Source organism: Hoplias malabaricus, chromosome Y, assembly GCF_029633855.1.
Source record: "Hoplias malabaricus isolate fHopMal1 chromosome Y, fHopMal1.hap1, whole genome shotgun sequence".
Lineage (NCBI taxonomy): Eukaryota > Metazoa > Chordata > Actinopteri > Characiformes > Erythrinidae > Hoplias > Hoplias malabaricus.
Window position 1 is genome coordinate 23,007,064 of NC_089820.1, and position 13,455 is coordinate 23,020,518.

At 39.7% G+C, this 13,455-nt stretch overlaps 1 protein-coding gene across 1 annotated transcript in view; it reads left to right on the top strand.

Annotated features, from left to right (window-relative positions):
* The first annotated feature begins 1,184 nt into the window (after positions 1–1,184).
* Positions 1,185–13,455, top strand: part of LOC136677912 (BMP-2-inducible protein kinase-like) — a 38,945-nt gene continuing 26,674 nt past the window's right edge. Inside the window, exon 1 of the mRNA XM_066655617.1 lies at positions 1,185–2,259. Coding sequence (XP_066511714.1) covers positions 2,109–2,259 — 151 coding nt within the window. The 5' untranslated portion in view covers positions 1,185–2,108. The remainder of the gene's footprint in view (positions 2,260–13,455) is intronic.

Sequence of the window (13,455 nt, forward strand, 5' to 3'; positions counted from 1 at the left end):
TAAGGTATAGGCTCTGGGCTCATGGTTATCCAGAGCAGTATGAAGCAGCCACAAGAAATGAATGAATGAAAGAATTAATGGGTAGAAAGGGTGTGGTGGAGTTGCTCACACTTTAACAATATCACCAAAGTGGGCATTTCAAAGAGGAGGCCCTTGTATTACAAACAAGTGGACACTTTAATAGGGGGCCTGTTTTTTCTTTTTTTTACAGTCGCCTTATCACTGGGTTATACAGCAGACTGTAATCAGCAGATAACAAGGGCTTAAGGCTATTACTGAAACTTTGATGTGCCGCTTTATTTGTCAGACGTTTATGAGAAGACTGACTGATATCGTACGTGTGAGAGTTACTTAGCGAGGATTCTTTATCTTTTATTCACTTCGGTGTCAGACGGAAACGCCCCCGTTCTGCCTCAACCAAACCGGGGAGAGCGAGATGGTCACCCTCGGCGTCCCATCACGGCGGAGCGCGGTACCAGCGCGTGCTCCTCACACCAATCATTTCCGCGGGAAGGCTCTCCTGAAACCGGAGGGTTTGGTTGTCAGACAGCTGCGGCGAGTGAATCGTGCACGAATCGACCTTTGGAACCGACTCCTCAGTATCTATGTGGATCTGAATCCCAAGCTCCACTGAATCTACCAGCCTTCAGATTTTACTCAGTAGTATAATCTTTTATAATGTAATAAAGACCTTTGATTATTTCTGTTTTTGTTTATGTTTTTGTAGTCTACTCACAATTTAGAGTAGGGATGTTCTAGATAAATAGTAGACCTAGAACTACCAGTGCAACCCTGAACATGATACTGGAGTGGTTGCAGAAAATTAATTAATGGACTGGGTAAAAAAAAAAACACTGGGTAGATGAAAACAAACGTCCTGTCCGAAAGACAGCACTACTGGGCTACAGACATGGGCGTGGCGTTGCTAAATTAGGCTGTGCCTATGGCTAAAAGCATTAAAGTCAATGAAATTATTTGGAATCTGGGGATTTTTTGATGAACAAATGTTACAATGATTATCACTTTCTTTTCAGCCCGAGAGCTTTGATCTACACGAAACATTTGGACCTTTGGAGGAATTCCCCTTCGGGTGATCGAGACTGGATCATTGAATCAGAAGCTCGATGAGTCGGTTCTCTAAACTAATTCGAGCTTCTCTTCGCTCAGAGACAGGCGCTGGGCAACAACAGAAACCTCCCCCTTCTCTCCGCGGAGAGTCACGAGAGTTGGGAAGTTTTTTTTGGTTAAGGCGGAGTGAAGCGACTGGAGACTGCGGGGGGAGCTCGGTATGGTAGTAATTACAGAGTTCTGACGGAAAAGTCGAGTGCAGGTCCGGACTAAGTAACAGCTCCCGTGATTAGAGGCGTCCCTCCGGAGAGGACGGACGGACGGAGGAGCGAGGCGGCGTAGCGCGCTAGCTGAGCGGCTAACTGAGAAAAGGGGAAGTCGCGGGGGTGGTGTTTTCTTCCTTCACTCTCGGTGACTGGGAGTTTGTTGGCTTTGAGTTCAGGATTAATCGTCGCCAGCGGACCCACTCTTCCACCCACTCTGTGGCTTGTTGTGGGTGACGAAAACGGCGACCGTTACAGCAAGCAGCATAGGCGCCAACGGTTTTTAGCGAACACGTTATTCGTACGGACCCCGCGCTATTAGCTAGCTCTGTTAGCTGAACACAGCACTCGTACTTCGGGCTTAGTTTTGCTAGCTGACTAGCTTTATTAGCCTACCGTACAGTCCAAACTGTAACAGAGTTGTTAACAGCTGCCTGTTAAATCGGAAGCGAAGCGTTTAGTCTCAAGGAGTTTGACGATACACGTCGGTTTCTGCGCTGTTTAACGTTATATGTTTCTAGTTTGCTAACACGGAATGTCAAACTGACCGACCGACGAACGTTAACTTCCCACAGAGTCAGTTTTGGGTCTGGTTGGATTTGTAGAACGGGAGGAGGAAATCTGAGAGACCACAATGGCACCGAAGTGACCGTTGTATCTCTCTCATCATGCGGGGCAAGAAAGCGGAGATGAGCAGCTAGAAGGTTTCCCAGTCGTGTGTGTGATTTGAAACGCTTCTGTACTTTTCGAGAAGGCAGAACCACAGGTTAAGGAAAGATGAAGAAGTTTTCGCGCATGCCGAAGTCAGAAAGTGGTGGATTAGGAGGGTCCTCCGGCTCTTGCTCCAGTGCTGGAGGCAGTAACTTCGTTGGCAGGGTATTTGCCATCGGAAGATACCAAGTCACAGTGGAGGAGCTTATAGCTGAAGGTATGAACAATACTAAGTAACATATGCAAAATAAAGTGTACATCAGATTGGCCCATCCGGGAACTTTGGCTTGCAACAGGTCCACGCCCCTTTTTTGGGGAAGACAGATGACACACTTGTCATATATTTTAATGTACAATAGCAACACAGAACAACAGTTCAGTTTGATCCATCTCCAGTCTTGTCTCGTCAGTGTCCCAGCATCGAGATAAGACTTTATTGACCCCCTTGGGGAAATTAACTTGTTACAGCACTAAGAAAAGACTGGAGGGAACAGACAGCTTCACACAAACATACACACTCATAAACATGCAACATGCGCACACAAAAACACACACTGTGTATTACTACACCAAAAGCAACAGCTACACGTGTATATACAGCAATAATTGCACAGAACAAAGCTATTGCATTTGGTTGTTATTGCACTTGAATAATGCTATTAAAATATGTAATTGTTATGTAAATCAAGATGGTTTAATAATCAAAGAATGCCCAGTTGTGTTCTACCCTGATATAAATATTTATTTTATTGAACGTCCAGGCATGCAGATTCCTGAAGAAATATTCTTATTTTGAATGTCAAAAGAATTAACTGAAATACAGTGGAACCTCTACTTACGAACTTGATCCGTTCCGTGACTCGGTTCATAAGTGGAAAAGTTCATTTCTCGAGTCAATTTTCCCCATTTAAAATAATGGAAAAGCAATTAATGTGTTCCAGACCCCACCCCGAAAGTCACCCTTTTTGCACTGATATATGTTTACAACACTCTCAAATTAGTAAAAAAATACATGTAGCGTTACTAAAAATAAAAAAGAAATAAGTAATAAAAAGAAATAATAAAGTTTTAAGTGGTTACACATCGCTACCTTGAAGACATGACGACTGGCTGGAGGAGTAACACAGGCACTGGCTGTATGACGGGAGGTGGGTGGTGGGTGGAATAACGGAGAGTAGGTGGTGAATGTGGGGAGACGAAGCGTAGATACGGATTAACTTAGCACGAATATCGATGTCTGCTATTTACACTAATGCTAAATTGCTAAAGCTACAATTTGCTAATCTTAAAAGCTCGCTCAAGTCTGGGAGCGCTGGGAGACTCACCGATTGGGGTCAGTGGCCATTTCCAGCCGCCGGCTCGGGTTCGTTTCTAGAGTCATGGTTCGTTGGTGGAGGCAAAAAATATTCAAATGCCCGGTTCGTATCTTGGAAAGTTCGTTAGTAGAGGTGTTCATTAGTAGAGGTTCCACTGTATTACAGAATATTAAATTAAATATTTAAATTTTCTAACCCTTTCAATATCAATGAATTTACCTCTTACATGACATGAAAAGTCTTTCACCCACTTGTGTGTACAGGTTCTTATAGGTTACCTTATACCTTGGTGCCGTAACACTCCACAATAACATCAACAACGTAGCAACTCCTTGACCTGGTGGTGTTTATTTTTTTCCCATTTAGTTTGAGGTACAATTTGGAAACTGATTTTTGTTTTCTCTTTTGCTGCTGTTGTCTACACAGGACTCAAAAAGGGGCATGCTTGTGTGAGCCTACATTAGATTAAATATTGCAGATATGAGATTTGAGCAGCACTTTACATACATATACTCTTTAGAAAGCTTTTTTTCCCTATCACTCATACTGGTTTAGTGGTTTTTCATTAGGCACATAGCATGACAGCTATTTGAAAACCTATCATTGAGCAGACTTTAACATTTCTATGTTAGGATTAAAAAAAAGGAACTAATAGCCTCCTATCTCACACAAGTGAAGATACTGTAGTGCAATGAATCTTAAGCTTGTTGTAAAAATCAAAAGAATGTTTCAGTTTGAGTCACCAATTAGTATAGTTCTTTGTGAAGGACTAACCCTAACCTTGGCCTTGGACGTAACAGTATGTGGCCATCCTGTTGTTGCAGTCCTCAGCACGTCAGCATTAGGCTTAACACAAGCAAGCAGTCATCACGGGCCTCCAAAGACGCCTTTCTGTTGGCCCCTGTTTCCGCAAAAGGCTTTGGACGATGCGAGATGTACACAACCCTTGAGATTCCTCAGTTGTCATTGGAAGTTTGCTTTAACAGTGAAGAATATAAAGCACTCTTGAGAGTCTGAAGCTTCCTGACATCAAAGCTGAGAGGGAGTTGTGTGAACAGATTTAAAAGAGTATGTTAGGCCACAATTTGCCCTGGCCCATTAAGTGATGTATTAGCTGTAAACTGTTTTTGTTACTCATTATTCTTACATATATTTTTGTGATGGGTGTTTATTTATGGGACAGTTTATTTTCATAAGACAACAAGGCTTGCAATGTATTGCTCATATGACAGCTTTGCAAAGTACCTTTAATGTTCTGATGTATTCCATTGAGATTTTTCACAGTTTTTAATGAAATCCCTTGGGCTAAACACTTGCTTGTGATCACTTAGCTATCCTGTTGGGGCACAGATGCTCCTTGGTTTTTTTTTTTTTTTTTTTTTTTTGTTGCTTTGGTTAACCTTTCATTGAAATCCAGACCATGCTCTGATCCAATCTGGTCTTGTGTTTTGTGCAATCCAAGAAGAAGCACTTCCCTTCTGAGAAATAATGTGTCATGATTCTTTTTGCATGTGTTTCCAGCAAATGGGCCTCTGTAGCACGGATCTTGCTGACCAGACAAAATGACATAACGTTGGTGCCGGTGCAGAACTTAAGTTGCACAACCAACTGTGCATTTTGGACAGTGCATTAAGGAGTTCCCCTTTCTTATATCTTAACTTTTTCAGCATCAAAGGAAGTTTGAGATAAACATCTGTTAGAATATAGATTATTTGTTCATTGCTGGCTAACCTAGCATGACAGGTTGACTTCTATGTTGTTGAGCCTTGTCAACAAACGTAGCATTTAGTGATGTCAGCATAGAAGCACCTGTATTTACTGACTCGAATGTTTAACTTCTAGCCTTTAATTAAATACTATAATCACACAGCTCCAGGGGCCTGGAGGTTGTGGGTTCGATTCCCGCTCCGGGTGACTATCTGTGAGGAGTGTGGTGTGCACTCCCTGTGTCTGTGTGGGTTTCCTCTGGGAGCTCTGGTTTCCTCCCACAGTCCAAAAACACACATTGGTAGGTGGATTGGTGACTCCAAAGTGTCTGTAGGTGTGAGTGAATGTGTGTGTGTGTCTGTGTTGTCCTGTGAAGGACTGGCGCCCCCTCCAGGGTGTATTCCCCGCCTTGCGCCCATTTCTTCCAGGTAGGCTCTGGACCAACCGTGACCCTGAATTGGATAAGCGGTTACAGATAATGAATGAATGAATAATTTACTTTGTTTGATTTCATTAAACAAAATATTTTAAGGCTTGCATTTGGAGCGTACAATTGTCCAAAATTAATTCTTCATTATATTTTTTGTACTGTAATACCATGGAGTGGTAATACACTGTGAACATTATATCTGTGTTTACAGTCTAGCTCTGGTAGTCAGTTGGAAGCAAGTTACGGAAGTCACAGTAACCTTTGGTGATTAATGCACTTATTTGTAAATGGACGGTCTGGTAATTCGACTCCATAGCCTTGCCAAGGCAGCAATGGAAAAGCACATCTACATTATCTGCATGCCACACTGGAGATGAATGGGTGGATTGTGGACTTCTTTGTTGTCTTGTTCCAGCACCCTGTAAAAGAATGTTGGTACGATGCAGCACGCAGTCCCGTGATGGAGGTCACTTTCTTTGTGTTTGCTCATTGAGCCTGACTGTTTTTGCCTCTCTTCATGACTGTCGGCCCCCTCTTTGTTATTCGTAACAAATTATTTCAACCAATTCATCAGAGAAGAGGGGAGAGAGGGAGTTGGCAGAGTGTGGGATGGCATTTGGATGAGAGACTGTAGATAAGAGGGGGAAATGTTTGCCACCGTTTGTCCTCTCTACAGTGGCCTCTCTCAGAGCCCCTCTGTTCGAGAGCAACGTAATGAAGCAATTAGGACTTTTGAGTAATTTAGAGCTTTAGCAGAAATAATGACAACCTCAGGGTTACACCTTTTTGTTAATGTCAGTCATATGTTGGTTCAGTATACACATCCCATACTCTTATATTCTTGTGTTGATGTGGTTTTGTGTATTCTTGTGTTGATGTGGTGAACTTTTTCTGTCAAGAATTATCGTCTCACCATGAGGAGATATTGGGAAATTGTTGCCTCAGTGCGGTCGTATACTGTAGTAAGCTGCCTCTCTGTTTCAGGGTATTATGCAATGAGTAGGGTAGGCCTAATAATGCTAGTGTGTGGAGTCAAGATGTGCACACACAAACATGTTTGTGTCTGTATTTTGCTGTTGTCAAAGTGATGAAGTAGTAGGTCATTTTGGTCAGTGGTAAACTCAGCATTTGGGAGGATATTGCAGCATTGTTAAACTGACCTTGAATGAGCTCAAAGCGGAGGTGTCTCTCAGCTCACTGGGCATGTGCTGGAGGAATGTCAACGCTGACGAGCTCAAAGTTATTCTGATTTCCTCATCTTTCTACAAACGGGTCGCTCTGCTCTGGGTGGTTTGAGTCCAAGTGATGAGAGTGTGTGAACATGTGAGGAATATTTCAGTGATTCAGTAGCTCATCACTTCACTTCTTTCCGTTCTGGGGCCAGATTCACAAAAGCTGTCTAAGAAAATTACATCAGAAGTATTTAAAAATAAAAGTGTGTTTTTAGTTTAGAAGTTTAAAAAACTCCTGTGCAACCAGGTGTACGCAAGTAACATTTTACTGAATGTTTATTTACAGTAATGTATCAATTGGTGTGAATTTTTAAGTACAGTGCAGGGTTAACACCATAGAAACAGTAATTATTAAACTGATAACTGTAGATTGTAGGATGACATTCTGAAATATTGCAGTCTTAAGATGAGTCTGAAGCTATCATTACGTTTATATATTTAATAATTTTTTTAGAAGTTTTAAAGTATTGATCAGAAACATGTTTTCTTAAGAATGAAGTTAAAAATAAATGCACATCTCAGAAGACTTTTTCTCATAAGATAGTTTTGCGAATCTGTCTCCAGAACATCTGTTAATATAATGTCTTTTTTCCAAACTGATCAGGGGGTTGTTTTCAGTGTGTTTTTTGCGTATCTTATGCAATCATGTTCTAAAACAGCATCTGGTTCAGAGTACTGTTTGCACACCTGGCACATTACTCACAGAGGCTTGTGAGAGATAGGAGTCACGGCTTTAGAGCTAAATGATATTACCCTAGTAAATATTACAAAGTAGTTTACAAAATATGCACGTAACAAGTTCTCATTTAAAAATAATAATAATATTAATAACAATAAAAAATGTCTGATAATTGTCTGGGTGACGTGTGATGTACTGTGACCAGTTGAGCAGTTTAATTATTGTAGATTTGTAGATTAGTGTTTAACTTTTTAAATTGTGTAATGCACTCCGTTAAGTCCCAGAGATTTAAAGAGAATTAAAAGTATTATAGCTTAGTAACTGAATTCATTGGATAAATACGCTTAATTGTATTAACTCTAGGAGCTCACTCTGAGGTTAATGCTATTTTCTGTCGAGCAAGTCCTGCCTCTGCACTTGCACTGTGTGACTGCTCATAAAATTTTCTTACGCAATTTTCTTTTTAAAACACTCATAGGCAGGGTATCTAACATAGCGTAGCCCATTTAACATAGCAGCCCTAATTTCCTTTGTCCAATCTAATTTGTGACATGCTGAATGAGGTTAGGGAAGATGTATTTATTTATTTGACATATTTGGAAGCAGGTTGAGCTCTCCTTTTGCTTCTTGAAAGGCAAATATGATACAATTTCATTATCAATAAATATACATAAAACACATGTTGTATATCCTCCAACCGCCTAAGAACAAGGAATTAACCTGGTCAGCTTAAAGTGCAGTATTCAGGGCTGACCTGCAGCTCCTACATCCTGACGGCATCATTCTGTTTGCCTAACATAAGTAGTTTTTTAACGAGTTGCATTTAATGTTCTTTGTACCTTAAAGCTGACCCGCTTCTTAACCATGGATATATCATGTCACAAATCAAGTTCCGTATATTCAGAATTTCTTTCAAAAACAGGTATGCAACAGCCTGTTCATTGGGCAGTTTTATTTATCTGCCAAAGAATATTCTTGGCTGATACATCCTTAATTTGATAAAGAACACAGAAGCTTATTCAATATAAAAACATCATTCAAAATTTGCTTATTATTTAACTACTACATAGTTAACGTTGGGCGACACAGTGGCGCAGCAGGTTAGTGTCGCAGTTGTGAGTTTGATTCCCGCTCCGTGTGACGGTCTGTGAGGAGTGTGGTGTGTTCTCCCCGTGTCCGCGTGGGTTTACTCCGGGTGCTCCGGTTTCCTCCCACAGTCCAAAAACACACGTTGGTAGGTGAATTGTGAGTGTGTGTTGCCCTGTGAAGGACTGGCGCCCCCTCCAGGGTGTATTCATGCCTTGCACCCAATGATTGCAGGTAGGCTCTGGACCCACCGTGACCCTGAACTGGAAAAGGGTTACAGATAATGAATGAATAGTTGATGTTTATTAGGAAATAATTTTTTATTTAAACATTTGTGTGTAATAAAATACTTTTTTGTATGTTATTTTAATGAATGCAACTAGTTAAATGGACTCCATAGCACCATGTCTAAACTTTTATCTCTAACCTTTGAATTCTTCCTAATATATCACACACGAAGCAGAGAGATTGGATGGCTTTTAAATTTTTTTTTAAAGATAGATTAAAAGATTTTGGAAAGAAAAGCTGAGGATAATTATAATTCATGTATATTAAGCTGTCTGCCCTTTTAGACAGGCCTCCCTGTGTTTTTAGATGTTCATCCCTTGCTATAGGTCCTTAAACATCAGATAATTTGTCTCCAGCAGTACATCAGTCTTTTGAAGTCCATCACCAGGCTTGCAGCCAAGTAGTAGTAGTGATCAAGCTATTTGACCAAATAAGTCAGACTAGAATACGTATATCAGTAATCTCTCTCTCTCTCTCTATTTTTTTTTCACAGCAAATAGTTTAAATATGATGTAAGCTTCACTCTATATCCCTTTTTAAATTCTGCTTATCAGCATAGCTAGGCCAGCCATGATGTTTTCTGTGATTGTACTGAGGTAATGCATTGTGTAACTTTCAATTATCTGGGTTTGTAGCTTGAACTGATGCAGGTCATTCACATGAACTTCTCATACTTGAGGTTAACAGTGATGCTAACCAGATGCTGTTGGGGGTTGGAATGCTAACCACTAGTGACACCCCAAGGTCTATTAAAAACGAGCTCCAGCTGATAAGTCATGAATATAGGCTGTGTGAGATCAACTCTGAAGAACTGAAAGCTCTTCTCAATTTTAGGAAGTATTCTAACAGATGTTTTGCAAAAAGAACCATGTCATCAACTGACTGAATTTGTCTTTGTTTGAAATGGCAACTGGAATTTCTCAGAGTCTCATTTCATGTTTCTGTTGATTTTCAGCACAAATTCAAGAGTTTGGGATTTTCCTGAAAATGTAGGGTACAATGACAAACAGCAAAACGATTCCCATTTTGAAAGCCTTTATACTATTTTTGATATTGTGTCACGTTTTAATTGGGTAAAAGAGAAAACAGCAGATATCTGGGAACACTAATGTCTATTGTTTTGCCTGAGCTTTATTTGGTGGACTCTTCGAATAATTAGGTCTACAGTGTGTGAAATATAATTATATCATCAAGTTGTGTGGTTGGAAATAGATGCATAGATATTTGTAGGTCTCTGCTTTCGTTTAGTTGCAACTCGTATCTTGCCTGCTGTTCAAGTAACCTGTACCCAGACATTTGTCTTGGTGTTTAATGTTGCTTGGCCTAAGATGTAAAAGATTAAACTACTGTGTAACCCTGCTTATTTGGTTTTGAAGTGATCTAAGAAGATTTGGTGCAGCCCAATGTTGTACCAAAAATACAGAACTTTTAAAAATGTGTGAACTTATTTAATTTAGTCACAAGTCTGTTACTAAGTCATTATGTCAAAATCCTCATTTAAGACAACACAAGATAATTTACTTTGCTATTCTTCTTGTTGTTAATAATGTGTTAGCATTAATTGATAATTAATAATTGATAGCTTTTCCTCCTGGTTGTCTTTTGCTGGCATTCGTTTTGGGCTTTTTGTTATTTTTTTTGAGGTGGAAGTATTTAAAAATTGTGTATGGCACATCAAAATGTATCTTATCTTTTAGTTCACTAGAGTTGTCTATTCAGGAAACATATAAAAAAGAGAAAAATAAAAAAAGAGACTAGTTTGTAGCTTGGAAATTTCCAGAAGAATGACAAGTCATCCCGCTGTGCTGTCAGGAGAGATATCACCAAGTGCTGAATCTCTCAAGTGCACACCAAAAGTAAGCAGCACTCTTATTTTTAGCACGTCACCCTATTCTGCAGATACATTTGTAAGCTTCATTGTGGTCTAACTTTCGAGGACTTTTCTTGGAGGCCCATTCCAGTGGCTTTTAACTGAAGGGTCCTCTGTCAAGTCCAAGATGGGCTGTTTAGTAGGAGGAATTTAAAATATAAAAGAACACGCCCAGTTAGGTAGCCTCATGTTGTTATTTCAGAAAAGCTTCTACCCCAATTGTTTAAGCATTTTTTTCAGCAACTGAAAACATTACAGGCTTTTTATTAAAACTTAAGTACACACAAAACTACACATTTGAAGGAGGTTAGCTTAGCGATGTTGTTGAGCTCTCTGATCTCTTGGCTGCTATAAAGATATCCTACTAATATCTTAAATACTTCAGGTCAGAAATTGTTTTATAAAATTTAATATGGAAGATGTTGTGCATAAAGAGTTTATATACCCCACATATGATTATATATGATATATGTTGCTTACTCGGCTATAATTTTCTTAGATTTAATCCATGTTGTGTATACAGTTTATAAGAACTACTTTGCTGAAGGCCTATTTTATTTAAAGCATGAGTGTTTTTTATACACAGTACAGCGTTTATGGATATTTCTTTACCAGGCTGGTGAAAGGGAGATTCACTTTGTGAGGGATCATCGTATGGAATAGTGTTTAGTTCAAGGAGGAAGTTGATGGGGAGAAAAAAGCGGGGGATGGTGAGTAGAGATTTGCAGATTGAAGGAAGCTGGCACCTGATTAGTGCAGGAAGATCCCACTGGAAAATGGCCCTCAGTGGGGCCCCCTTATTTTTCCCTCTAACTCATATGCTAGAGATGTGGAAATAGCATGGCTGCATTCGAACGTGGGTTTAAAATGCCCCTTTTTCTGATTTAAAGTTGGGACACACTGTTATAGGAGTCTATTCCTAGTTTCATTAATATGGTTGGTAATTACAAAAACATTTAAAATACAATCTAATTCTTGTCGTAATTCTTGTTTTCACATAATTTTAGATTTACCTGTTTTGATGTTTGTGCAGCTGTACAGTGGTTTTTAATTATTTGGCTGTGCCATTGTACACAAATGGGCAGGGAATAACAAAAACATATAAAATATAATTCTTATGTCCATGTCCAAGCCTACACTTTATCACTGAGTAAAATGCCTTAATAATAAAACTGGATATGTAGGATATTTTGGAGAAGGGACAAGTCTTGTTCTTCAAGAACAAGACTAGATCTACCAGAAAATTTAATGCTAATTCTTGACCCAACGGAGAGAAACTGTCATAAGTCAAATAACTGAGTTACCTTTGTGGTATTTGTGTATTTAGTGTGAGTTATTTTGGACACAGTTTACTAAGCTTACTTGATGTTGCCAAGTAGAAGTAGTACAGAGCAGGAGGTGACAGGGAGGCAGATGTGGCTGCTAAAAGAAGCTGTGGCTCTTGATAGTTGAAGGCATATTTCTGTAGAAGTAGTTTCTCTAAGACCCCCGAGAGAGGGAGGTTGCAACAGCACAGCCAGTGTCACTGATGACATCATGGTTCAGACAGTGAACATCTGCATGGATGCCTGATTAGAATTCATTAATGCATTTCTGTCTCAGCTGACACTGTTCTATTGTCCACATATGCGTTAAAAGCTTCACGCCATCATGAGTTCTATTTTTTTCCTCCTTTTTCCTTTTTTCACTTATCTCTCACTAATGTTTATGTTTGAGTATTGGGTTAAAAATACTTCATGGACCCACATGGTTTAGAGCACTGTGTTGCCTACATGGCAGAGGTTGGGTAGCAAATATCAGGAAAAAATGGAAGTCTAGGGTTAATTGAAGACATATTTCATATGATCAAGTGCTTAAATTATTCTCATATCCTTGCACAAGTTGCACATAAAATATGGCATTTTCTTCTTAAGTCCATTTTAAATCTAAGCTGTTGTCAACAAAGCTGATTGCCAAGGCATAATGATGTAATGGTATTGCTACTGGAGCTGGGTAAGGAAAATTCTTCCATAATAACGGCCTATTCAGTATGAGTGGCAGTTTAAGCCTCAGTGGGGGAAGGATCTCCATTCTGCAGTGCTTTGCATCAGTGCAGAAGCTAGTGTTGTTGCTGCTACTGCTGTGATCTTAATGTTGCTAATACAGCTGCTAAGTAAGTTTTGCTCCTTTGAAATCCTGGCTTACAAGGCTTTATCAATGTTTTCTTCTGCTGGTCAGAGTTTTACATATTCCCCTATGTCCTGCACTTTCACTTGTTAAAGTTTATTGTATGTGATAAACCTGATTGCCTTAGGTTTTGTCACAAGACCTTGTTTGAAGGGAATTATGTGCAGGTGGAAGAATGAAGACTGCATGCATTGTTAAAAGCATTGTTATTTCCTGATAATGATAACATAAATTGAAATTTTTTTTGGGCTTAATAGATAGTACATCTACAACTTTACAAAGTTATTGATAGATGTTTCCTTCATATACTTGTATGGAGACCATTTGAAGCCACTCAATAGAATCATAAGATTTATTTTCCTAATTAGTGGCATCAGTCCTGAAGGGGTAATTAGCCTTGAACAAGGCTAAAACGTAAATAAGTTCAGCTTTCCCACTTTCTCAAGCCCCTTTTCTCGGTGAGTTAATGAGGTATGTAGTGCTTAGCATATAGAAAGCCCTCTAAAGGGGAGGGAATCAAAACCCACAGGCCCGTGATTTATTGAAAACTTGATCCTGGAGCATATGGGCTCCATCAGCAGACAAACAGTGCCACTGGGATTGAGAATGCCCCAGCTTTTCTAAAGCCACCTGCCTTCC